The sequence below is a fragment of the Pogoniulus pusillus genome, chromosome 7 (assembly GCF_015220805.1).
Source record: "Pogoniulus pusillus isolate bPogPus1 chromosome 7, bPogPus1.pri, whole genome shotgun sequence".
NCBI classification, from domain to species: domain Eukaryota; kingdom Metazoa; phylum Chordata; class Aves; order Piciformes; family Lybiidae; genus Pogoniulus; species Pogoniulus pusillus.
The window spans coordinates 8530170-8555350 of NC_087270.1; the positions used below are offsets into that span (position 1 = coordinate 8530170).

At 43.8% G+C, this 25181-nt stretch overlaps 1 protein-coding gene across 2 annotated transcripts in view; it reads left to right on the forward strand.

Annotated features, from left to right (window-relative positions):
- The window catches only part of ELOVL5 (ELOVL fatty acid elongase 5), a 40578-nt gene extending 22699 nt beyond the window's left edge, over window positions 1-17879 (forward strand). For both annotated transcript variants that reach the window (XM_064145821.1, XM_064145823.1), the window contains exons 2-8: window positions 689-754; window positions 1890-2077; window positions 8855-8932; window positions 10004-10175; window positions 11713-11837; window positions 14069-14203; window positions 15837-17879. In XM_064145821.1, coding sequence (XP_064001891.1) covers window positions 697-754; window positions 1890-2077; window positions 8855-8932; window positions 10004-10175; window positions 11713-11837; window positions 14069-14203; window positions 15837-15968 — 888 coding nt within the window. In that variant the 5' untranslated portion in view covers window positions 689-696 and the 3' untranslated portion in view covers window positions 15969-17879. The remainder of the gene's footprint in view (window positions 1-688; window positions 755-1889; window positions 2078-8854; window positions 8933-10003; window positions 10176-11712; window positions 11838-14068; window positions 14204-15836) is intronic.
- The last annotated feature ends 7302 nt before the right edge of the window (window positions 17880-25181 follow it).

Consider the following 25181-nt stretch of genomic DNA (forward strand, 5'->3'; position numbering starts at 1 on the left):
GAAATGATGAATGGCCTTTGAATCGCTGTCTGGTACTGGTGGTGGATGAGTTTTGTCTTGTAATGCCTTACCAGTAAGCGGTGTCTGGAACCGGAGGTGGTCATGACGCAAACCGTGATGCTTTCTCCTTTGCCTCTGAAGCCCTCTCTGTCGTTTGGTGACTGTTGATCTCTTGGTTTTATGGGCTGTTAATCAGAACTGCAATCAGTCACCCATCCACAAATGCGATAGCAGAGAGAGTTTCTGCCTTTCACCTCCCCTCCTCCTCCCCAGCTAAGCTGTTTGAGGCTCCTTGAAATTCTCAAATAAATACTAGGAAGCTCTTTCAACAGTGTTGCTGACTGGCTCAAGGTCCAGTCCTTCTCCTGCTCCTAGCAGAAGAATCTTAGAAGATGCCATCCTGTATTTGCACTTTCAATAAAACAGAAGTAAAAAAGATCTTCAAGTTAATAGGAATTGTTTTAAGCTAGATCCATCATTAAGTCTTTCAGTGGCAAATATTACTCTTAGACCAGCGGCTCTCTCTGAGGCTCTAGTACATTTTTACATACCATAGATAAGCTGCTGATGTCCAGTATGTCTGCTGCAGTTTTTGTGTCTTAGTATTTAACCCTAACAGATGGTATTCAGGTGATTATTTTCTGTGGGCTGAAGAACTAACTTTCTCCTCTTCGTTTCATTTCAATAGGTTGTAGAATGGAACTTCTGGATAAAACAATCAATAGTTACTTTGATATTTGGCTTGGACCCAGAGGTAAGATTTGTCCAAAATCAAGTATGTAGATACACCTCATACTTAAGTGCAGACACTAGAGCACAAGAAAGAGCTTCCTTCTGACATCTTTAATATCCTCAGAGCTTAAAAATGTATGATTCTGGCATAAATAAAGATCTACTCAATGCCTGTGAGCTTTTGAGCTAAAGAGCTACACATTTTCACTTATTCATTGTACTGCCAGTTACCATTAGCCTTAGTGAAAGAATCACAGAATCATAGAATCAACCAGGTTGGAAGAGACCTCCAAGATCATCCAGGCCAACCTAGCAGCCAGCCCTATCCAATCAACTAGACCGTGGCACTAAGTGCCTCAGCCAGGCTTTTCTTCAACACCTCCAGGGACGGTGCCTCCACCACCTCCCTGGGCAGCCCATTCCAATGCCAATCACTCTCTCTGTGAAGAACTTCCTCCTAACACCCAGCCTAGGCTTCCCCCAGCACAACTTGAGACTGTGTCCCCTTGTTCTGTTGCTGCTTGCCTGGGAGAAGAGACCAACCCCCACCTGGCTACAGCCTCCCTTCAGGTAGCTGTAAACAGCGATGAGGTCTGCCCTGAGCCTCCTCTTCTCCAGACTTGTACAAGGACTCAGACATGTAATCCTGTTGAGTAGCACATATAGAAGTCTTAATTTGATTAGTATTGATTAGCAAATAATGATTAGGATCATCCACCAATAACCACAAAACTATTTCACTCCTGGTTTTGTTGGCTCTGAGGAAATAAGGTGTATGCTGTTGGGAAAGCTTGGTTTGAGAGAATGAGTGGAGAGGGTTGTTGAAGCTCTTCTTAGAGTTTAAGTTAATTTGTGTTATTCAAGAGAAATGATGATTCTGAATGGTAATGAGTGTTTAAAAATAATAGCAATAATAACTTAAGATTTTTTTTTTGCCTTAGGAGGAGAATTATTTCTGCCTTCTTTAACAACTGTATAACTCCAGTCTTGTTTGCAAAGGTTGTTTGTAATTAGCAATATGGCCCTTAATAAGAGGGCTTGCTGTTCTTCCTCTGGTATTCTGGTGCTAGAAGCATTTTGAGTACAGCTTCTTCTGGTCTCATTGAACTCTTTCTCTTAGAAAACCCTGAGTGTTTATATGTTTCTGTTTGTTTCAGACCCCAGAGTGAAAGGATGGTTTCTCCTGGAGAACTATACACCTACCTTTATCTTCTCGGTCTTGTACTTACTGATTGTATGGCTAGGACCAAAGTACATGCGCAACAGGAGACCGTTCTCAGGCAGGGGTATTCTAGTGGTCTACAACCTTGGACTTACACTGCTTTCTCTGTATATGTTTTATGAGGTAAGAGAAAATGGGCTGAGTGATGACTGTCTGGCAGTATCTGTTTTAATTACACTGGCTTATGTTGAAAATGATCTCTGAGGGCAGTCCTCTTAGAGCTAGAGAAGCACCTGCAGAAATCACAGTATCACCGAGGTTGGAAGAGACCTCACAGATCATCAAGCCCAACCCTTTACCACAGAGCTCAAGGCTAGACCATGGCACCAAGTGCCACGACGGCGACTCCACCACCTCCCCGGGCAGCCCATTCCAGTGTCCAATGACTCTCTCAGTGAAGAACTTTCTCCTCACCTCAAGCCTAAATTTCCCCTGGCGTAGCTTGAGGCTGTGTCCTCTTGTTCTGGTGCTGGCCACCTGAGAGAAGAGAGCAACCTCCTCCTGGCTACACCCTCCCCTCAGGTAGTTGTAGACAGCAATAAGGTCTCCCCTGAGCCTCCTCTTCTCAATGTCACTTCTCGGGAGAGAAAACCCTACTTGTAATGTTACCTGTAAGGATAGTATGAAACAAACCTTGCCTTAAGCATCTGTGCTGACCTTGGTTAGCAACATTTCAAAACCTGGCTATTCTTTCAGTGACTCCTCCTTGCCTGGAAGTCATGCTCGGTGTGATTGTGCTGGTGGAGTGGCATGCAAAACATGTTTTATTTAAGTGTGTTTAATCATGCATACATTCCACATCTATCTTTGTAAGCTTGTTTTGTGTCCTCCAAGACAATTGCATCAGTGCTGTTGTGCTTCATTTGTTTCTTGGAAGTTAAAATCTGAACATAACCATTGTATTTCAAACTGAGCTGAGCGTGTTGTGGAATTACTTTCTTGCCTAAGAAATCAGGGATTTTGGCACTAGGAAGTTTTTCCACTTTGCAGAGAGTACTTTAGCTGCCTTTAGTCAGAAATGCTTGGTGGTTTGCTTGGTGGTTTTTTTTTTTCTAATGAAACTGAAAATGAAGAACTGTGACAGTGTAAATAAGAATGTGGTCAAAAATGACTGTGTGGCTTGAAGGTACAGAATACTCTGGTTTGCTTTTAATCAAAAGGATTTCTCCTTGATGTGAGGAGTTAATTTGTTTTCAACTTGTGATTACAGGCTGGAGCTAAAACTATTAATCCTTTTTTTTGTTGCATTGGGTTATATGTGAGCTGTAGTTGTAGTTTACTGTTCAGTTTGTAGCTAATTCTGTACAGCTTTACAAGGTGTTTAGAAAGTAAGTAATTTAAAGGTAGTTCTCCTGTATTGTGAATTCTCTAGTCAAAAATCACTGAGAAGAAAGTTACTGAGTTGAGGTTTTAAGAGCTTTGATATCAGTTCTTTCAGGGAAGCAGTTTTGGATTCAGTGGGTGCTAGGGGACAACTTTGTATTCTTGATGTGCTTATGTTTTTAACTTCCCTGTCAGGATGTTATAATCCAGACTTAAGTTTTGTATCTGTCTGTTTAATTTATTGAAAAGTAGTTTTGCTCTGGACTTTAGGTTCAATCTGTATCACTTTATGCAGTTATGACTTATAGTTATGTAATAATCAGTTGTTTGAATCTCCAGTTATGTTGTCAGGCATTCACAAGTGCAGGTTTTCTTCACTTCTACTAGGTGTGAATAAAGCTTTAAGGGTAGCCAGTCTTTTTTCCTTGAATACTTCAAATAGTACTCGTAGTTTCCACATGAAAATTACTGTAATATGTTACAAAACCTGCTGGCAAATTCAAGCAATAGGAAAAAAAAAAAGTCTGAACTGTTGACCTGTGAACACCTTTCTCAAGCTAACAATTAACTGATTACCAAGAAAGGACTATGGATTGTATACTGAAGTCCTCATGCTTGTAACCAGCTGAATAGCTTCTATATTGTGAAGGAATAGGACAACTAAAATACAGCAAATATTGAGGCTCTTCCTTCCTATGTAGTGAACACCTCAAAGCATAAATGTAATGTAACATTATCTAGATGAAAGTTTTCATTAGGGCTGCTACAGATACACCTCTTCATAAAAGCTGCAATGTTAGGAAGCCTATTAAACTCTTAATAGCTGCAACAAAATGTGTTTGACTGCTCTTAAAAGCTAGCTATGAGAGCAAATTGTGTTTTGCAGCAAGAGACTGATCACCACTGAGGAACTTGTTTAGAAGCCTCTGCTTTAACAGCTTGCATACAGTGCACCTGCAGCCCTGCTTTGGAGTTTTGCTGCGTCGTAGCTGTGGTGGTTCAGGTCATGATTCATAGCATTACAGCTCACTTCAACTTACTAGTTGGTCACAGAAGATTTCAAGTGAGGCATCCTCCCAGCTGGGATGAGAAAGGTGACCTGCTTGGTTTTCTGACCTTTGTATATGAATGTTTGTACGTGGGGAAGAAGCAGTTGCATTGGCAGAATTTGTGTAGTTATAGGTACTGTGTACTTGGTACCATTTATCTCCTAATGGAATACCTTATTTTGAAATCATTAGAAATGTTATACCTCTAATTTGGAATTCATAAGGTAGTACTTTCTGTGTGTACTTGCTATCAATTATTTATTTGGGTGTTTAGTGACTGGGCTGCGTTCTGCTAACTTGCAGAACAGAGTAGTTGGCTGTGTTTGTCTGAGACAAAAGGCAAGGCAGAGCCTAGGGGAGCAGAAGAGGTTTATTCAGGCTGACCTCCCACTCATAGTATCATAGTATCACAGTATCATCAGGGTTGGAAGAGACCTCACAGATCATCGAGTCCAACCCTTTACCACAGAGCTCAAGGCTAGACCATGGCACCAAGTGCCACGTCCAACCTTGCCTTAAAGTGCCCCAGGGACGGTGACTCCACCACCTCCCCGGGCAGCCCATTCCAGTGTCCAATGACTCTCTCAGTGAAGAACTTTCTCCTCACCTCGAGCCTAAACCTCCCCTGGCGCAGCCTGAGGCTGTGTCCTCTTGTTCTGGCGCTGGCCACCTGAGAGAAGAGAGCAACCTCCTCCTGGCCACAACCACCCCTCAGGTAGTTGTAGACAGCAATAAGGTCACCCCTGAGCCTCCTCTTCTCCAGGCTAACCAATCCCAGCTCCCTCAGCCTCTCCTCGTAGGGCTGTGCTCAAGGCCTCTCCCCAGCCTCGTCGCCCTTCTCTGGACACGCTCGAGCATCTCAATGTCCCTTTTAAACTGGGGAGCCCAGAACTGAACACAATACTCAAGGTGTGGTCTAACCAGTGCAGAGTCCAGGGGCAGAATGACCTCCCTGCTCCTGCTGACCACACCACTCCTGTACTTCATGAAGAGAGGGTGCTAAGTAGGGGCAAAAATCTGCATAAATCTACAGTGCTTGGGCTTTTTGGGGAAAGAGCAGTCCTGTCTTGGGCAGGGGCAGCAAGGGGTGGCCTCCCAGCTGGTGGAGGAGGTACATAGTGGGGTGGCAGGCAGAGAGGCTTTAGGGTATGGACTCTTTGTCCTCTCTGTGTGAAAGAAGTCATGTCTCTACCTGAGTCATGGCTGGGTAATTTGGCAAAGCAGGGACAGTTTCAGGTACCTAATTATGTGGCACACAGACCTATTTTATGTTGGAGGTGTTTGTTAGCAAAAGTAGCCAGGTCATCTAAACCACCACCTAGAAGTACATTTGAGAAAGTGAGCCTTCCTCACTGATGGGTTTTCTTAAGTGATCCTTTTACTGGCTCTTTTCTTACTCTGACAAATCAGTTCCCTAGTCAATCTGCCAGAGAAGTCTCAAATTTTCCCAATGAGGGAGGTGTTGTATATGTTGTAGGAAAAGCATCCTAAGAGCCACACCCTGTTTTAGGAAAGAGGGGACTCAGTGAAGAGGTGGCACATGAGCTGCGGGTGGCAGGCTGCTCTTTCCCCTTTCTTTCTCTACAGGTCCCAAAGCCCTGATCTCTGTCCTGAGGTGTTTAGGTAAAGATAAAATCTTGTATCTCTGCAGGCATTTGTTTTCTTTTTAATCAGATATGTAAACTTCTTTTCCCTTTTACTGTTAACCCCACTCTGTTTTGGAGCTTGTAAGTGCATCATGTCTTGACAGCCTGATGCGGTGCTGGGTCCTCTGGATACCCTTCTCCAGCGGCTTTATCACATGGTTTGATCACAAGAAAGTGAAATCCTCCTCAGTAACACCTTTCCTTCAGCCCAGTCACACTGGTGTTAGTGTAATGGAATTACAAAATGAAAGGAAGAAAGAGAAAAATTCTGTGCAGAGGAAGGAAGTAGGAATTGCTTGAGCAACTTGGAGCTGCAGGGTTTTCCCCTAAGCCAAGACACTTAGCACTGACTTTGAGTATCATTTTAAGCTGCTTGTAAGGGATCTCTCTCATTTGTATCATCTAAAAATCACACTCTGGTGAAAATTATTATAGTCATCATTTTATAGACAGATTAATTTTTTGAGAGAAGATATGCCTGTGGTTGTCCATTAGCAAATCTGGGCTCCTGCCAATCTGAAGGTGAAGGACTTCCTAGGGACACTAGGCAGGGAAAGGCTGTCTCAAACCTGGGGTTGCTGAGGATCCAGTAGCCTGTTGCTGGGCAAGTTGAGACTTGCTGTACAGTTGCCATTGGAAACTCTGACCTGCCTGAAAGCAGACCACAAGAAGCACGAGGAATAACTTAAATGCACTAGCTGGCAATATATGACACATCTATTGCTGGGTGGATGGCACACGAGCAGCTCCCTGGAGCTGTACACCCAATTCCATGCATAACAGAGACATTAGGGAGCCATTCATGGTCAGGTCTCAGAGAGGGCCATTGGTTTTGTTTTCTGAAAGCCTTCCAGCAAATGCCAAGAATATTATAGGTTCAAAAGAAGTACTGGTGTGCAGCAAAGGAGCAGCTGGCTGACTCAGGAAAAGGATTATCTGCGTTGTGTGTTGCACCAAGCAAGGTTTGTGGGCAACAACAGCCATTCACGGGCAGCTGTCCCAGCTTCTCACCATTTAGTTCCTTCTGATAAAGGGAAGGATAAAATTAACTTTGGAATTATAGTGACTGTTATGGGATAAAAGATGTTGTGATTTCCTACAAATTCTGCTTTGCTGTTATTTAAACCCCTGTGGCTCTGAGAGTATTACAGCTCCTAGCACATTACACTCTTCTGGAAACAAGGGAGTGCCTGAGTTTAGCTGAAGCTACCTATACTCTTTAACCTTCAGAAAGATGAGATCCATCCAGACACTTTTGGTTGTGTTATGCTTCAGCTAGTCAACCTGTATTGCTTTCAGGCAAAGCTCTCAGGGAGAAGTTCACAGACTTCAGCATCAGTGATGGATGCTATTTGGATTAATTACAGTATAAACATGGTGATTATCCCTCTATTCTTAACACTTCCCTGGACTGTGAGAACTGTATGGAAACATCTGTAAGCTCTTAACAACATGATGATCACAGCACAATGTGGTCTGCTGTCTGAGAGACTGGCAGGCTCTTGCAAAGCCACAGAGGCTTCCCCTCGGTGCCCTAAAAGCAGTTGGGTGCAAGGATTGGTCCAGGACCTAACTGGTCCTTTAGCAGGGTGCTGCTGTAAAGGCTGTGCCTGGACTGTATGTCCAGGAGAAGAGTCCTCTGTGGCTGCATTCCCTTTGCTGCTTGGAGAGAGAAATTGCTTGTGTCTGCCATTGATGTGCATGGCTGCTCTGCTCTCACTGTAGCAGAGTGATGCTGATGTATCTTTCATACAGGAGATCATTTCCCCAGGTCTTTACACTGTGATATAACTAGATGTCTCTTGGGTTTGGTTTTTTTTTTTTGCTAAATAGTGGCAGTAATTCTATCTCAGAAGGTCAGAAATAATTATCTAGGCTGACAGGGTGTTTCAAAAGCTAATCTAGGAGGAAAATGAGGCATGAAGAAATAACATTAGGAAAAGGTAGTTCATTTAAGTGATAATCTTTATTGCACCTTTTACAGTTAGCTTCTCATTCACAGTTCTGAGCAGGCTTTAATTGTACCAGTTATAGTAGTCTTTCAATCAAGTGAACAGCTTAAATTACTTATGGGACAAAGACTTTTTCCACTGTGACTTTGCAAGGGTGTTGGTTTTATTTTTATTCTGCATGGCTGTAGTTAAGGCCAAAAAATGGACATGAGTATCCAGTTTGCCTCTTGCTTCTGCAAAGGTTTAAGCCATCCCCTTGACAACAGGTGCTTCATCAACCTTTCATGACTAATGCTGGTCATTACTCTTAAAAGTAAGGTCTTGCTTGTTATGCGAGGAAGTCAGGCAGGCAATGCCATAGCCGATGGGGGAATTCACTTGTACTGGGAAGGATGTCATGAATGTGGGATGGGTGAATTATTTAAGAAGCTCTTGAAGAATTGCAATGCTGCAGTAATGCAGGAGATGTCACCTGTAAAGGACAGCAAAGGTGAAGGTTTTCACTGTTACATGGCTGGAAAAGTGGTAGTCAGATCTCTGTGTGTAACAGTTCTTTAAAATATGCTTTTACAAAAACAACCAGAAGAAAAATGTCTCTACTTTGGTCGTTCACTTTCACCAACAATGACATCATCAGCCAAGAAGGAAAGGCACTTCTTGAGAATCTGTCTGGAGTGTGACTGTGGAAAAGCCATGTGCCATGTGGGATAAGGGGGGATAAAATGATACCTCCCATTTTTATTCTGGTAGACCCCAGTTAGAAGGATTTGTAGCTTCAGTCCCCGCTGTGATGCGTTCACTGCTTGGGACTTGAATTCAGCCTTGTGTACCATGACACCAAGTATGTCAGTGGAGCTGCTGTGGAGGTTTGTGTGTGCTGCAGGGAGCAGCCTTCTCCCCCAATAACATGCTACTCTTTGGTCTTCTCAGCTGGTGACAGGAGTATGGGAAGGAGGCTACAACTTCTTCTGTCAGGATACACACAGTGGAGGAGAAGCTGATATGAAGGTAACATCATCAAGACTTACAGCTAATAATGTTTCAAATTGTCTACTCATGTGCAGCTGGAGAACAGAACAGTATTATTTACACAGATTTTATTCAAACTCTATGCCTTCCCCCCCCACCCCTTTCCTTTTACTATTCAATGGACAATGCATTGTCAAACATAATAGTTAATCTACAATATGTTCATGGGGAGGAATTATCTCTCAATTTTGAAGTGCTCCCAGGCCAATAAATAAAGACTTGGTGGTCAGACTGCATCCAGGCGCTGTGTGATGTGACTCCTCTTTCTGAGATGTGGTGATGATTTCTTCTGGTCACTGTTCAGACTGCTGAGTTACAGAGAGCATTGTGGGACCAACTGTAGTTAAATATTTTCTTGTTTCTCCCAGGACACCCAAGGTACACAGCAGTAGCCTCATAAAGCAGCCTTTGTCATCTTGTTTTCAGCTTAGAATCTTAGAATCAACCAGGTTGGAAGTGACCTCCAAGATCAGCCAGTCCAACCTAGCACCCAGCCCTAGCCAGTCATCTAGACCATGGCACTAAGTGCCTCATCCAGGCTTTTCTTGAACACCTCCAGGGACAGTGACTCCACCACCTCCCTGGGCAGCCCATTCCAATGCCAATCACTCTCTCTGTGAAGAACTTCCCTAACATCCAGCCTAGACCTCCCCCAGCACAACTTGAGACTGTGTCCCCTTGTTCTGTTGTTGGTTGCCTGGCAGAAGAGACCAACACCCACCTGGCTACAACCTCCCTTCAGGTAGTTGTAGACAGCAATGAGGTCCCCCCTGAGCCTCCTCTTCTCCAGGCTGCACACTCCCAGCTCCCTCAGCCTCTCCTCCTGGGGTTTGTGTTCCAGGCCCCTCACCAGCTTTGTCACCCTTCTTAGCTATGGACTAATACTTACCTCTCCTGCTAAGAGACCTGAGGTTGAAGCATTACAGAAGATCTCAGTAGTGTCTTCAGTCCAAGTAGTGCAGGGCAGAATCTGGATTTTAATCCATCAGCAAAAGAGTTGGAAGCCCCTGCAGTGTGCAGCGCTTGTAAAACCTGTTTGCTTCTTTCCAGATCATACGTGTGCTCTGGTGGTACTACTTCTCCAAACTCATCGAGTTCATGGATACCTTCTTTTTCATCTTGCGGAAAAATAATCATCAGATCACTGTTCTGCATGTCTACCACCATGCCACTATGCTGAACATTTGGTGGTTTGTCATGAACTGGGTGCCTTGTGGTCACTGTAAGTACCGGCTTATGGTAGGGAATGCTTGCAACTAGGGCATCAGTTTGGTTTTCTCTTGGTTAAACCAAGCATCTCTGGTACCTTCAGCTGCAGGATTCGTTCGGTCTCACATTAAGGAGCTTTGCTGATTTGCAGGTATCACAGTATTATCATTATTATTATTATTGCAGGCAGTTGCAGGAATTAAGCTGCCTGCAGTCTCTAGATAAAGGCATACCTATGTTCTTTCAAGGGTTTCTGTGGCAGTGTGACATTTATCAGCTTCAGGAGTCCAGATCTTGTGCCTGTCAGCCTTGCTTTCTCCTTTTTTTTTGTGATGGCTGCTGACCTTCTAATGAAACAACACTTCAGGACCAGAAGAAGCTTGTTTCAGCTGCAAGATGGCTAATAGTGACTCTTGTCCTTGTTTCTGTCAAGTTTGCTCGAGATGTTATTTTCTTAATCTCGTTTTACCCCTAGCCATAACAAATTATTTCAATTAAAATCTCTTCCCCTGAGGTCTAATAAACTTAACTGAATACATCTTAAGTGGAAGATTTCCAGATCTCTCTTGTCTCAATCCTGCTAACCTCTGGCAGTCTTGCACTGACTCTTTAATTTCGCTGCTTCTAGCTGGCATCTACTTTCCTACTGCATTAGCATGGTTTAATTGTGGATCAGATGTGCAGCTTGTAGATACCAGCTTTGCTGAACACTTATCCAAGAGAAACCTTTTCAAATCCAGTGGATGCAAACTGCTTGGCACCAGAGCCTAAGAGACTGGGTTGCTCAGGAGTCTGCTTCCTGAGCCAAACAACATAGAAACTTTCATATGTTTTGCGTTGTCGGCACAACAGTGAGTAATGCTGAGCTTATAAAAAGTGTGTATATGGAATCACATTCTCCTCCAGAGAAGTCAATCCCTGTTTATGCAACAGTCAAAAGTGCAGATACTTGGAGTCTGTCATGTGTTTGTGTGGTCTTTTTATGTGCTATTTCTAGTGATGTGTTTTCCAGTCTTTGTTCTGCTTGGCCATCGCAGCTCTGTGCAATTTGGTATTAAGTTAGAAAAGTTTCTTTAGTGGGTTGGTTGTAAACAAAGACAAATGAAACTACTAACTGGCAGTTTCTGAAGGTATCTGTTACTTTTGGTTATAAATGATAAAATAGGCTTCTGCTTGGAAGGGAGTGAAGTAAGTCTAAAATGAGATGGATGAAGCTATTGATTGTTGGGCGCATTTATGTGCCTCCTTTTTATCAGCTTCCTCAGTTCCCTTGAGAAACCCTAATGTGGATGTGAAAAAGAATAAGTTGAGGAAACAAAACCAAAAGGCCAGTATGAAGTGCACAGCTGCAAAGCAGCTGAACCACTCTGAGTGAGCAGAAGAAAAGTTTTGGTGTGGGGGGCGGGGGAAATAAATCTCTTGCCTTTCTTCTACGAGAAATCATATTTTACATAGTAACGTTTTGACCTTGTTATTTTTGTAGGTCCCATGAAACAGTGCGTTCCTGGTAATGCAATGTACTTTTTCTCTTTCCTCTGCCCTTTTTTTAGCTTACTTTGGTGCCACGCTGAACAGCTTTATCCATGTCCTCATGTACTCCTACTACGGATTGTCTGCAGTTCCAGCAATGCGTCCTTATCTGTGGTGGAAGAAGTACATCACTCAGGGGCAGCTGGTGAGTGATTAGCTCATGAGCACCTCATGCTCTTGTCTTTGTGATGAGTTAGACAATTTACTGAGTTGGAAAATTTTGGCAGGGGCTAGAAGAAGGGAAAATGAAGAGTAGTACCTTGTACGTCTTTAAGTGCCTAAAGCACCTTAGAAATCAAGCTTCTGTGCCTCTGTTCTGGTTTCGGGGCAGTGGGGAGCTGGGGGCTGATGACATACATAAATCAGTGCTGAGATCAGTGGGCTCTTCCTCCACCTTACCATGTTGTATGGCTAGATGTATTTGGGAGTTGCAGCGCTGGGTTCTCTGGGACTCATTAGCTGGAGGGGTGCTAGAAGCTTTTCTTCCAAGCCCACCTGAGTTAGCACACTGCTTGCTCAGGTTGATGTTGAAATAACAGATCAGAACTCAAGTGCAATGCAGTCCCAGCTAACAAGGCTCTGTAGTCTAGTCCTGCAGAACAATGGCATTTCTGTCTCACTTTTGCATGCAGTTGCAGATGGCTTATTAAAAACTGTTCAATATTTTTGGTCTCCTGCACTTAATTGGGCAGAGGCAGAGTTTTTTCTCTCACATAACTCAGACTCCTTAAATCCATTTGTGTTCTCTGTGCATACAGTGACGAAGCTTGAATGTTGCATGCTGGAGATGAAAAGAGCAATGAAATCAATGAGTATGGCACATGCTGTAGTGATACTGCATGAGAACCAAGTTTCAATGTGTATAACATGTCAGAACACTGCAAGGAAATGTGCATGGATGTTCTGCCTTTCGTATTTTTGTAGGTGGGGAAACTGAAGCCTAAAGACAGACTTTTTTGTTGTCTTCGTACCACCCCCCTCCCCTTGGCACCCTCTCAGAGCTGTGAATAGGTTTAATAACATTTGCTGGTGATGATTAATACCATTTGCTGCCAGCAATTCAGAGTGTTGATTCACAAAACTTCTTTTTTTAAGCACTCTTCCTTCCTGAAGGATGGCTAAATATTGTAGCAGTGGGGATCATTGCTTGGGGGACAGGAGGGAAGAGTTGTTTGTGCTTGTGTTTTTTTTGCTTACAGAATTAAGCTGTATTCTTCATCCTGGTTGGTTGAGTGATGCAGAGTGAAAGTGTTTGGGTGCTTTGGTTGTTCCACTGGTTATTGTCATAGCTGCTTTCACTTCCCTGCTGTTAGGGCAGCAAAATACCAGAGCAGAACACAACAGTCCTTCCTCCTTTAAATAAACATTCCCTAATCTGGCCTGGTAGCCTTCACGTAGGGATAAAGTTTTGCCTAAGGATCTCTGCAGCACTTAAACTCTGCTTTTCCAAAAGAGAAAACTGAAGCTAATGAAATCTTCAGAGCTAACTGAAGATAATGAAATCCCACCACCACCACCACCACTGGCTTCCCTGCAGCCTTCACCCCCAAAATTCTTCCACTTCAGCCAGGCAGTCCCTGTTTGTGGGAGAGCACTGCAGGATCTGTGTGTAGAACCAGTCTTCTCTTCTCCAGACTGAGCGGCCCCAGGTCCCTCAGCCTCTCCTCATCAGGCAGTGCTCCAGTCCCCTCATCAACCTCGTAGCCCTCCCTTGGACTCTCTCCAGCAGATCCCTCTTAAACTGGGGAGCCCAAAATTGAAGGCAGTCACTGATAACTTGTCCCTCCAGGGCAGTGATGTTTTGACACAGTGACCACACACCAGAGCAGCATCACTCCTTAGAAGACACCAAGGCTCTTCCCCCATGCCCTCAGGCAACTCTGCCGTCATATCGACACCAGCTCACTCCTGGATATTGCTGAGGCTGAAACACTGCAGCATCAAAGCAGCTATGGATGTCTGCCTCTCTGAAGAGCAGCACAGATCTCACCCCAAACCTCAAAGGGTTAAATCTTTTGCAGCGAAGTAGAGAGATGCAGATCTACAGTTCTAGAGATGATAGAGTCAAACCCCAGTGAGCTCTCACTAGGCAGAAGGTGGTCTTTGTTCCTGTGTGTATAAATCAATTCTATGTCAGCTACTCTAGTGGTCTAAAATGGAGCAATATTAATCAAATAAAAGCACTTAATGGAATTCCACAACTTGAGTATCTGCTAACTCAATTTACACTCTGAGCAAGACAGAAGATAAACCTGTCAAACACAGAGCACTTTTTTGACTTGATGTGGAGATACCTAATGAGATTTTTGGTCAATAATACCTTTTTTTCTTCCTTGCATTCATGTGTTCTTTTGTTGTTTTTTTTTCTCTCTTCAGATTCAGTTTGTCCTGACAATCTTCCAGACCAGCTGTGGTGTTGTTTGGCCATGTGCATTTCCTCAGGGGTGGCTGTATTTCCAGATTTTTTATATGATTTCTTTGATTATCCTCTTCACAAATTTCTATATTCAGGTAAGAGCAATATTCATTGACTCTATGTAGCATTCTGCTGCCTGTTTCCCATTTGAAAGCTGTTTATAGGAAATGATGCCTGAAATGTCCTTTTGCTATCTTTCAGTAACATGCCTGTGTTCTTAAAACAGCGTAGTTGTTGGTCTGCCCTCCAGATTTCAAATCATTGGGTGTTTTGTGTCTGTAATTCAGAACCAGTGGTAAATGTCAGCAAGCAGCAGCAGCACAAAAGAAGTGCTTTACTAATGTAATTTTAACTGCAGGTAAGGGAGAGGAAGAGCTGTATGTAAGAAAAAGCTTTCCAGTTTGAAATAAAACAGCAGCTTCTGAACCTGTGAAGCACCCAAAGGCATTATTCATTACTGCTCTTACAAGGGAAGAATTCTTGGTTTATATCCAGGGAAACCTCCCAAACTTCCAGCCTAGAAAAATCAGATTGTGGCTCACCTTTACAGGCATTTTGAGTTGTGCTTCCACAAAACTGATTTTATGTCTGAACAGATCCAAGCTTGGCATGTCTTGTTCTGAGCAGTTCATAGTCAGTCTCTGCAAAGATACAGCAACACATCTTCAGAAACACTGCACCCAAGTAAACAAAATCTGTTACATACATTGAGCCTCCCCTGAAAGATTTGAGCATTTAGAGTCTGATGAGCAACTCATGGGGTAAAACATTGCCAGCATCCCTCTCTGATCTTCTGGCGTTTCCTAAAGTCAGACCTGTGCATTTGCTGCACGTGAACATGCTAATTAAACCTGATGCTGTATTCCAAGTATTACTTGACATTCTTAACCAATTTTGTTTGTATTTTACCTTGTGACAGTTGAACTTTCTTTGACATACTCTGTTTTGGGAAATGCTCTTTCCAGATGACTGAGCCCTCATTGACAAAGACTTAATTCATGTATATTTTTTCACTCTAGGTTTTTTTTTTTTAGTTCAGTGTCCTGAGCCTCCCTGCTACTGTTAGTTTTTGCTTCTCATGTTGACCAGTACAAATTCCTGTCACTTTTCTGTCTGAACTTTCCTCACTGTTCTTGTTTTGACTTCTGTTGTTCTGACTTTGTTCAAGATAGTCAACCTGCAGTCCATCAAATCTTCTTCCTCACTTGGTATTTTGAGTAGATTCTTCTGCTGTAATCTGCTTGGAGAATCACTTTTCCTTGTTCCTGATTTACTGTTAGCATAACACCACCAGTGCTACCAACCAACCTACCACCAGTGCTACCAACCAACTTACCACCACCTGCCCAGGGTGGTGGTGGAGTCACCATCCCTGGGGGTGTTCAAGAAAATCCTGGATGAGGCACTTAGTGCCATGGTCTGGTTGACTGGCTAGGGCTGGGTGCTGGGTTGGACTGGATGATCTTGGAGGTCTCTTCCAACCTGCTTGATTCTATGATTCAGTGCTACCAACCTACCACCAAGGCTTTTTCTTTTCCAGTGAACTAGTTCTCTTTTGTTATCTGCACAAAAGACATAGTATAGCCTCATACACAAAAAATGGTAGCACTCCTTGGACTCTGCCACTAGCAGGTCTTTAAAACTGATGGGAAAAGGTTTACTTTTGAGTTTCTTGAGTTCCAGTTATTTATATCTAAGCAAAACCATGTGTCTTTTCATATATTTCAGACTTACAACAAAAAGGCATCCTCGAGGAGGAAAGAGTATCAGAACGGCTCTACAGCCACCGTCAACGGGTACACAAACAGCTTTTCTTCCCTTGAGAACAATGTGAAACAAAGGAAACAAAGGAAGGATTGAAGACCAAACTGAAAAACCATTTTGATAACCCCAACAACAAAATCATCTGATTGTAAGCACAATAAGAGTTGTGCACTAATACTCTAACAGCTACTGTAACTATTCCTGCCTAGAATAGTGTGATTTATGTAGGACTTAACCAGTGCAGACACCCTAGAAACTGTATACAGAACATAAAAGTAGGTTAAAGTTTCAAAGTAATTCTGGGCTGTCACTGACCCTGCTGTAGACTGTGGAAGGGAGTATTATTGTAGTACCCAACACTGCTGTTGCCTTACTAGTCAATATGATAGGTGCTGAATTATGATTCACCATTTGAAAACACTGTAATCTAAACCTCCTGTTTGGTTTTATTTTCCCTTTCTTTTTTGTTTTTTACTGTTAGATCCTGCATGTGATTGTAGAGGTAGTTTGTACAATTTGCTGGTTTCAGTAGATAAAACACACATGCCTTAAATTAAAAGCAGGGCCCAAAGCTTATGACTGGTTTCAAAATTCTGGGTATGTTTGAACTTTTTCCTTTCAGTTGACTGACTTTGTAATAAAAGAAGCCATTTAGAAGGATCCCTTCATCGTTTTGCTGTTCTGTGTGTGTGACACACGACGTTGCAGAGCTCTTATGTGACACAGTGGAATTGGAAAGGGCACATTTAGTTTTGTATTTGGGGCTTGAACTGGCTGAACAATAAAAAAAAAAAGAATTGGGTGGAGAAGTTCTTTTACCTTTTTAATAGATCTTATTTTTTTATTTGAAGTAGGTCACTTAATGTAGAATTAATTGGCACTTACGCAGTCCAGTAAGACTTAAGTATGGTCTCTAAGGTTTAGGGTATATGTGGGATGGACCCATCTTTTCTCTCTCTCTCTCTCTCTCTCTTTTTTTTTAACTTCCCCCCTCCCTTATTTCTGGTAATTCTTAAATGCTAAATGAAGAGTGGTTTGGTGTGGTTTGGGTTGTTTTAATTTTTTTTTAACAAGGAAACTGGCAGAATTTCAACTGTTATGACCACAGCCATATCCACATCTTAGGAGCTGCTGTTGGAGTATGTGACATATCTGAGTATTTGACTATAGAGACAGAAAGATGCTTTCCTGATGGTGTTGTCTGTATTTATGTTGGTATCCATCTGGTCCTTCATGTAGCATATGTTCATTTTCACAGTGTGCCTAACACAAATGTTGGGTGGGTTTTTTTTTCCCCCAAACATCCAAATTAAACAGTCTAAGTCACACCTAATGCTTTTTTTTTGGGGGGGTTGGGGGTTTTTTTATGTTTCTGGAATGTGCTGGAAATGTCTGTTTCTGTAGTGTGAGTTGTGTTTATCACCAGTAACGTTTTGACTTGTTATCTTGAAGGTTTAGTTTGAGTGCTCGTTGAAGTTACTCCTCCTTGTAAAATCTTGCCTTGCACATACGAGGAGTAAGCTGCAAAGTTACTGTCTGTTGCTGATACTCTGGTATCTGTCAGGGTAGAGTTTGGCTGGTGAATATTTTTATTCATTAAGCTCTGCAAAATTGGAAGATGTTCTGCTGGTCCTTGCTCAAGTTTAACTCTTTGGGGGGGTTTGATATTTATATAAATGCCAGTTTTAACATGTTTAATTTTTGAAAATTAAATATTTTTTAGACTTTTTTGCACATCTCTTAGGGAATTACTAAGTTCCCCTACTAGCCTTGTGGGTTTTCATTCCTTGTTTTGAAGGAGACAGTGTCTGTTATGTTTACATTATCAAATCTTGTGCGTGTCTTCATTTCCAGGTACTGGTTTGCAGTCTTTACATAGCTCAGTACAGCAGCTGTAATGTTCAAAATAGGCTGTCTAAATGTGCTAGAAATAAACCCTTGGCTCATCTGAATATACCTACATTGTTAATGTTTGACATGGTTTAATCATTAAAACACTTTTGATGATCTCTGCCTGAATTCTGGTGGGTTTGTACAGATCCAGTGCATTGCTGCAGTCCCCTGGCAGGCGAAGGAGGAGCGGTCACAGTGGAAGGGGAGCTGCAGATACTCAGAGAAATTTAGTGTAGCAGAGATACAGTCACAAATTCATTATAGAAGCCGTTGGCTGTCACTAAAGGCTGTTCCTTTGCCTGGCTGTAGGAGTACAGGTCCATGTGACAGCTTAAACCTCTTGCTGGGATTACTGACACAATGAATGCAGAGCAGCACGAATGGCTGCAAGACAATGAGTGCTGAGAGCGAAGCTTAACATGGCCAGGAGAGCCTTTCTGCCTCAGATATGGTGTCTCTGAAAGGGCAGTGATACCTCTCTCTCGAGTGGGAGCAGTTTTACAATTGCCTTACAGCTAGCCTTGCCCTTAAGTGATCATTTCTGAGTCCTCTCAGAGTGGAGTGTTTCATCAGTGTGTTCCAACAAGCTCAGATGACTTGGTGATGTGCTGAATAAATCCAGCAGGCTCTGAAAATAAGACGTCTAGAAGAGGGAAATGAACTTTACACTTTGTATTAAAAGCTCAGAAGTTTCATGCTGTTGCTGGTGTTTTCTGGGAGGGAGCTCCAAATGCCTGAGGTGGTTGCTGAAATGGTTTTGTCTCCCACATCTGCAAATTTTAACTTGGTTTTCTAAGCAAGGCTCAGTAAGATGCAGTTATCTGGGTGATAAGCTGCATCTACAGGGACTATGGAGAAGGCAGAAGCCACAGCATCAACTTGGCCTTCCACCTGGAACCAACAGAGACTGGGCTACTGCAGTGTACACAGTGACAAAACGTGATGCCTTTATCATTTGCCACCACACAGACCCAGTGGCTGTCCAAAACTGGCAGAAATGCAGTGTTGAGGAGACACATAGCATCTCTAGAGCTTACACCTGGAGGTAGAAAGTTGTGGTTCCCAGACACTCTTCTACAGTCTCAGCAGCAACTGAAGAGTGTCTGAGAGCTGTAGGGGTTGGACTAGACATCACTTCACCATAACTGACAACTGCCCTGATGGACTGAGGCAGGAGCCTTGGGTCTGTCTACCTGGCTTGGCTTCCACTGAGTTACCTGATCTGGGGCAAGCATCAGCCATTTCATTGCCTCAACTGCCTGATCATCTGCAGTTTTCCTAACAGACTAACTGTAGATTTGTGCTTAGGGTTATAGCAGAGTCCTTTAAAAGGACTTTTTGATTGTAAAGGCTGAAGAAATACCAGCTGCTGCCAACAGCATGGAGAATTTTCATGTAAAATCAGCTGACTTTGCAAAGAATGAATGATCAAGCTGCAAACTGTCAAGATGTTGTGCAGCTCATGAGCTGGCTGACTCTCTTTCAGTACTTGGGTCCTACAGCCTGAGTGATGGAAAGGGAGGTGACTGGTTTTATTAAGGTATGAATGGGATAGGTAATCTCAAATGCCCTGAACATAGCTTTTCTTATGGTGGTCCTGCTGTGAAGACCCTGTGATCTGTGTTATGGACATGCAAGCCCCCCCTGGGGTTGGGGTCACTCAGGCACTGGGAATCCTGAGCTGGCAAAGGGCAGTGGAAAAGCAGAGCAGAGAACAATTCTGGAAATGCAGGAAATCTTTGTGGTTGGTTGTGTGCGAGGCAGCTCTTAAGTGCTGATGCTTCTGATGGGACTTCTGCCACCAAAATTGTGGCAGCAGAACTGCCAGTCTCAGACCTGATGGAGAGCTGTTCTGTGAGCTGCCTCTAACTTTGGTTTGGTAGCTGTCTTGAGGCGTTAAGTTGGTAGAAATGATTGTGTGTTGTATGAGACTGGAATGTGGTTGTTAAAAGAAGAGATGTAACAGTAAACTAGACACCAAAGCAAAGTCTAAATAAAGCCAGAGGCCAGTTTTGACTGTGGCTTCTGCTGGGAATTGCCTTGAAGCAGTCAAGGAGTGATTAAAATACAGCTTGAGGCCTCGTGTTAGAGAAACACTGCTGAGAGTTGTGTTGATACAGGAGATTAACTTACACTGTCACTGTTATCCTCTTGCCAAGAATTATTCAACCAACAAAAGTGACTACTTGTAGTCATCAGGGTGTTGCAAGAACTGGTTTACAAAGTGAATTTTAGTTCAATTTTATCCAAGATGGACGTAGAAAATACGGTCTGTGTGTTTCTCAGTAGGGGTAGAGTGAATGTGAGCCTCCTGGGAGCAGCAGAGGCATTAGATTTTAAGTCAAAGGTGCTGAAATCATCTCAAACAGAAAATGAGAAAGATGACAACAAAGGGTTGGTTTTAAAAGGTCTCTGTCGTGTTGAAGTCAGCCAAGCTGGAACATGCAGAAGAAGGGATAAGGATTGCATGCCTTGTGTTGCAAGGACATATGGGGTTGATGCTCTATGTTCTGAAGAAAGGCTGGAGAAAGTGGCACCTGGCAGGCTTGATAGTCTGATTTCAGTGTGATTCAAGGGTCAAGTATGAGTTGGAAGAGTGGCTGAGCACAGGGAAGTAAACAGACGATGGGATAAAACATAGCAGCTTTTCTAGAAGTGATCACACCTGGCTCACCCATGTTGTTGTTTAATGAAAAGTGCTGTGTGGAGAAGGGGACTCCACCTTCCCCCTGCCTTCAGTAGGTACTATTTTTAATCTTGGAAATCTTACCTAAACTAGAGAGTGTGATGCTCAGCAGAAGGATTCGTTTTCATCCTCAGTGCATGTCAGGCAACACCCAGAAGACCTCTACAAAAAAGCTGGGAACAGGCTGGAGAGGGTCCAGAGAAGGCCATTGAAGGACTGGGAAGGCTGCCATGTGACTAAAGAATTCTGTTTGTTCAGCCTCAAGAAAAGAAGGCTCAGGAGGGACCTTATCATCACCTTTCAGTGTTTAAAAGGCAGCTACAAGGAGTCACATGGAAGAGAGGAGGGGTAACGGGTACCAGTTACTCTGAGGTAGATTCCAGTTGGACAAGAGGGAGACTTCACAAGAAGAACAATCAGATGTTGGCATCATCTGCCCAGAGAGGTGGTGGAATTCCCAACATTTGACACTTAGGATTCAGCTAGCCAAGGTGCTAGACCATCTTCTCTAGACCATGGTTTTTTCCAAGGAGGGTTGGACCAGATGATCCTTGAGTTCCCTTCCAATCTGATACTCTCTCATTCTCTGATTCCCAGGTACCCTACAGCAGTGAGCAGATTACCTTAATGGCTAGAGGAAAAGAGGGGGGGTTAGCTTAAATACCCCTTACTGACCAGTGACAGTTGCAGCTGTTTCCATGGGAGTTCTAGTTGGAAATGACCAAAGAGAAGAAAAGATATTCACAAATCCTATGTTCAACAACTTAGAGCTCCTGCTATGGAAAGAGAGGGGGAAAGCTCCTGATTTGCTACTCAGACAGTTGCTAGCTTTGTAAAAGAGGAATGTGCTGGAGCACGAGTATGAGGCTCTGGTGGGGCTTCCTTTTGGTGAGTGCACATTTTTTCCTCTCCCACTATAGTCACCTGCTCTCAAGAAAACAACTTCTGAAAGATTGGCCATACAGAAGAGCTGCTTGGATGGACAAGGAAATTAAGTCTTGCAAGATGGGAGTGTGGCAAGGCCAAGGTTGAGCTGTAGGAATGTAATCGCAGCCCACACAGACGTTGTGATAGTAGACAAAGGATAATAAGCTGGCACAAAACAAAAGTCAAATGAGGCTAGGAATTGGAAGGAGGCCTTTGTTAGTGGGAAATGGCTCTGCAGCATCTCCCTGTGAGAGCAGCATGGAGGCCTGGGGCATGGAGAAGAGGAGGCTCAGGGGTGACCTCATTGCTGTCTACAACTACCTGAAGGGAGGTTGTAGCCAGTTGGGGATTGGTCTCTTCTCCCAGGCAACCAGCAACAGAACAAGGGGACACAGTCTCAAGTTGTGCCAGGGTAGATCTAGGCTGGATGTTAGGAGGAAGTTGTTGGCAGAGAGAGTGATTGGCATTGGAATGGGCTGCCCAGGGAGGTGGTGGAGTCACCAACCCTGGAGGTGTTGAAGCAAAGCCTGGCTGAGGCACTTAGTGCCATGGTCTGGTTGACTGGCTAGGGCTGGGTGCTAGGTTGGCCTGGATGATCTTGGAGGTCTCTTCCAACCTGGTTGATTCTTTAATCCTATGATTCTGTGATTGCTGGGCGACAGGCTACTGGCCACTTTTCAAGCATGCAGGGATGGGGCTCCCTGGTGTTCTGCTTTCTGGCAGAGGAACCAGCTGTTGATGCCTCAGTGAGAGTGTTTCAGAAGGGGAAAAGGCATTGCTGAGAAGGGCAAGGACACAAGTGTGAGATGCCCTGCAGATACCGAGAGGAGAAAAGCAGTGGAGTCCAGAGCAGATTCTCTTGCAGCCTGTGGAGGGACCACACCAGTATCATCAGGGTTGGAAGAGACCTCACAGATCATCAAGACCAACCCTTTACCACAGAGCTCAAGGCTGCTGCCTTACACTTGCCTTAGTGGAAACTCACAGCCTTCCCTCTAGGATTAGCCAGCACCAGGGGTGCTATGTGGTGCTAAATTACCTCATCAAAGTATTAAAAATGAAACCATGTGAAATTTCTTCTGCATATACTGAAGCCAGGTGGTGTGGTTGCTTAGACCTGCAGTCTCGTCCTACTTAGCAAGTGGGAAGCATGTCTTTGTGATCTGTCTGTCACTGGAAGCCAGACACTGGTTAAGTGCTACTGATTCAGTTTTGCTAGCTGTTGTAGGAAATCAGAATCTCAGCTTGCATAGCAGAAACAGGAGCTTTTGGAAGAATCTGTAGCCCATGCAGTTACTTAATGCACTGTGATGGTTTGGGTGTTCCCTGCCCCCCCCCCACTTTGGAAATCACCCAGACTAGACTCAGCTGCCTCTGGTATTTGAATGAAGCTTATATTTACAGCTTAGCTCAACATACAAGCAGATATTTACAGTACATACAGTTATAGACAGAAATAGACATGGGAAAAGGGAATACAGAAACACAACAGCCCTCCCAGAAACCTGAGTCCCCAGGAGGGGCTCCCAACTACCCCTTCACTTCCCCCTACCCCTCTCAACCCCACCCCAGTCCCAAGGAAGAATGGAAGTTCAGCCAGGGGATCAGGAAGCAAAGTGGATTAGTCAAAAAAATGGAGGGTGAGGATATAGAGAGAGATGCAGCTTGGAGCTCCCCAACAGGAGTAGTGCTTTATCTATCTTTCTTGTTCTTACACATCTCAGCAAGCCTATGAGTGAAGTAGACATCACCACTGTTTTCACAGCCTGTGATCTAGTCCTTCTCACCCAAACATTGTAGCTAGCTTCAAACTAGCACATGCACCTTCCTCCCTTTAAAGTCGGTAGGACCTTTGTTCTGGCCTCTCTAGACCTAAGTCTCTAACACATTTCTGTACCTTTAGAAAGGATCCTCTGAAAGATCTCCTGTTAACTTACTGATTTGCTTTGCTTCGCTTCCCACGGTGCTGGAGATTGGGAGGGAGAGAGCCAGCAGCTCTTGGTGCACTGAGCTCCTAGGGATTTGAGACATCTTTGATGCAAATGCACTTTTGCTCAGCAGAATAGTGATGAGTTTGCCCAAAAGAGCAGGAAATACCTGCCATGCATACAGATGGCATAACTATTATCAGCTAACTATTGTCAGCTTCGTTTCCTTTTCAGATTATTTGTGCAGATTTTATTCAAATCAGCATGAAAAAGACCCTTCTGTCCTCAGGAGTTTAAATGAGGAGCTAAGGCGTTGTCTTTACATCTGATGCTGCTTTCCACACTAAGTGAATGGGAAGAATTGTTGCTCGTTCTGGCCGTTAGAAAGCTGCAGGAGGAGGTTTTGACACACTCCTGAAACTAGACCAACATCCACTTAGTGATGGATGCTCTGTGTGGTTTGCCAACGTGTTTTCAATATGCAGTATTTACCTAAAGCTCATTTGCAACACAGGAAAGTCAGAATAAGGAACAACTCAGTCTCCTTTGGTCAAAAAGAAGTGAGATAGAGGATTCTCAGAAACCTCCAAAATGTGGAGCCAGCTGCCTGGCTCCAGCTGGCCAGAGCACTTAGGGAAAAAAGGTAGTCAATGTGACACTTCATGGAGTAGTGGCCACGGAGAGGTTGCTCTCTTCTCTCAGGTGGCCAGCACCAGAATGAGAGGACACAGCCTCAAGCTGTGCCAGGGGAGATTTAGGCTGGAGGTGAGGAGAAAGTTCTTCACTGAGAGAGTCATTGGACACTGGAATGGGCTGCCCAGGGAGGTGGTGGAGTCACCATCCCTGGAGTTGTTCAAGGCAAGGTTGGACATGGCACTTGGTGCCATGGTCTAGCCTTGAGCTGTGTGGTAAAGGGTTGGACTTGATGATCTGTGAGGTCTCTTCCAGCCATGATGATACTGTGATACTGTGATAGAAACAAAAATCAGCCCCCCAAACCAGCTGAACAACCAACCAGATGCAGCCTCTAAACCTCTCATGGCCAAAGCCCACCCATCCCACCTTGCCAAAGCAAGCAAACAGAAATGCACAAACCACAACTATGCTACGTTTCACCTTCTGTCCCAAAAATGGATGTATCGGCTCCAAGCAGCATCAGTAGAGGTGTTTTGTCTCTTACACACATAATTTAAGCCTGATGTAAGGAAACACTGAGATTTTAACCCAAATCTTCCAGAAATCAGGTTTGGTTAAGCCCAGGACTGGTGCCAGCTATGCTGGTTGAGGAGGTTGGAGGTGGTTGTGAGACCCAGGCAATAGGGCGAGCACCATGGGGATTCAAAAGCTGGCACAGAGGGTGGGATTTGCACCCAAGGGGATGCTTTATAAACCAGTGCCTTCTCTTCGTGGCAACTTCAAGGTGACAGCTGGGGACAGGCTGGTGCCTGCTTGCCTGCATGGTGCCACCAGAAGGATTGCATGAAAAGCTGGAGCTGACAGCAGTGACAAATACACCACCATTTAGTACAAGCCAGGATGGTGTATAAATATTTACACTGTGGTGCAGGCTTTGCAGACAGAGGCTTTTTCCTCACAGTTGCACTGCAGTATGTTCCTAAAAGGTCATGTTTAGGCCCTTTTTAAAAGAGGAGGACCGGAGAGAAAGGTAAGTATTAGGTACACACTGCTCCTGTCTAACATTGGAAACGTCATCACCATAGCTCCTCATAGTAAGGATGATCAGAGTGTAATTAATTTTGCATAACAAAGATAAGAATAAAAATTGCATGTTACTCTCTATTTCACCACTGCAAAGACTTTGTAATCAGGAGCTTTTCCTAGGGTGGAAACAGAGGTCATTAAGGAAGAGGAGAT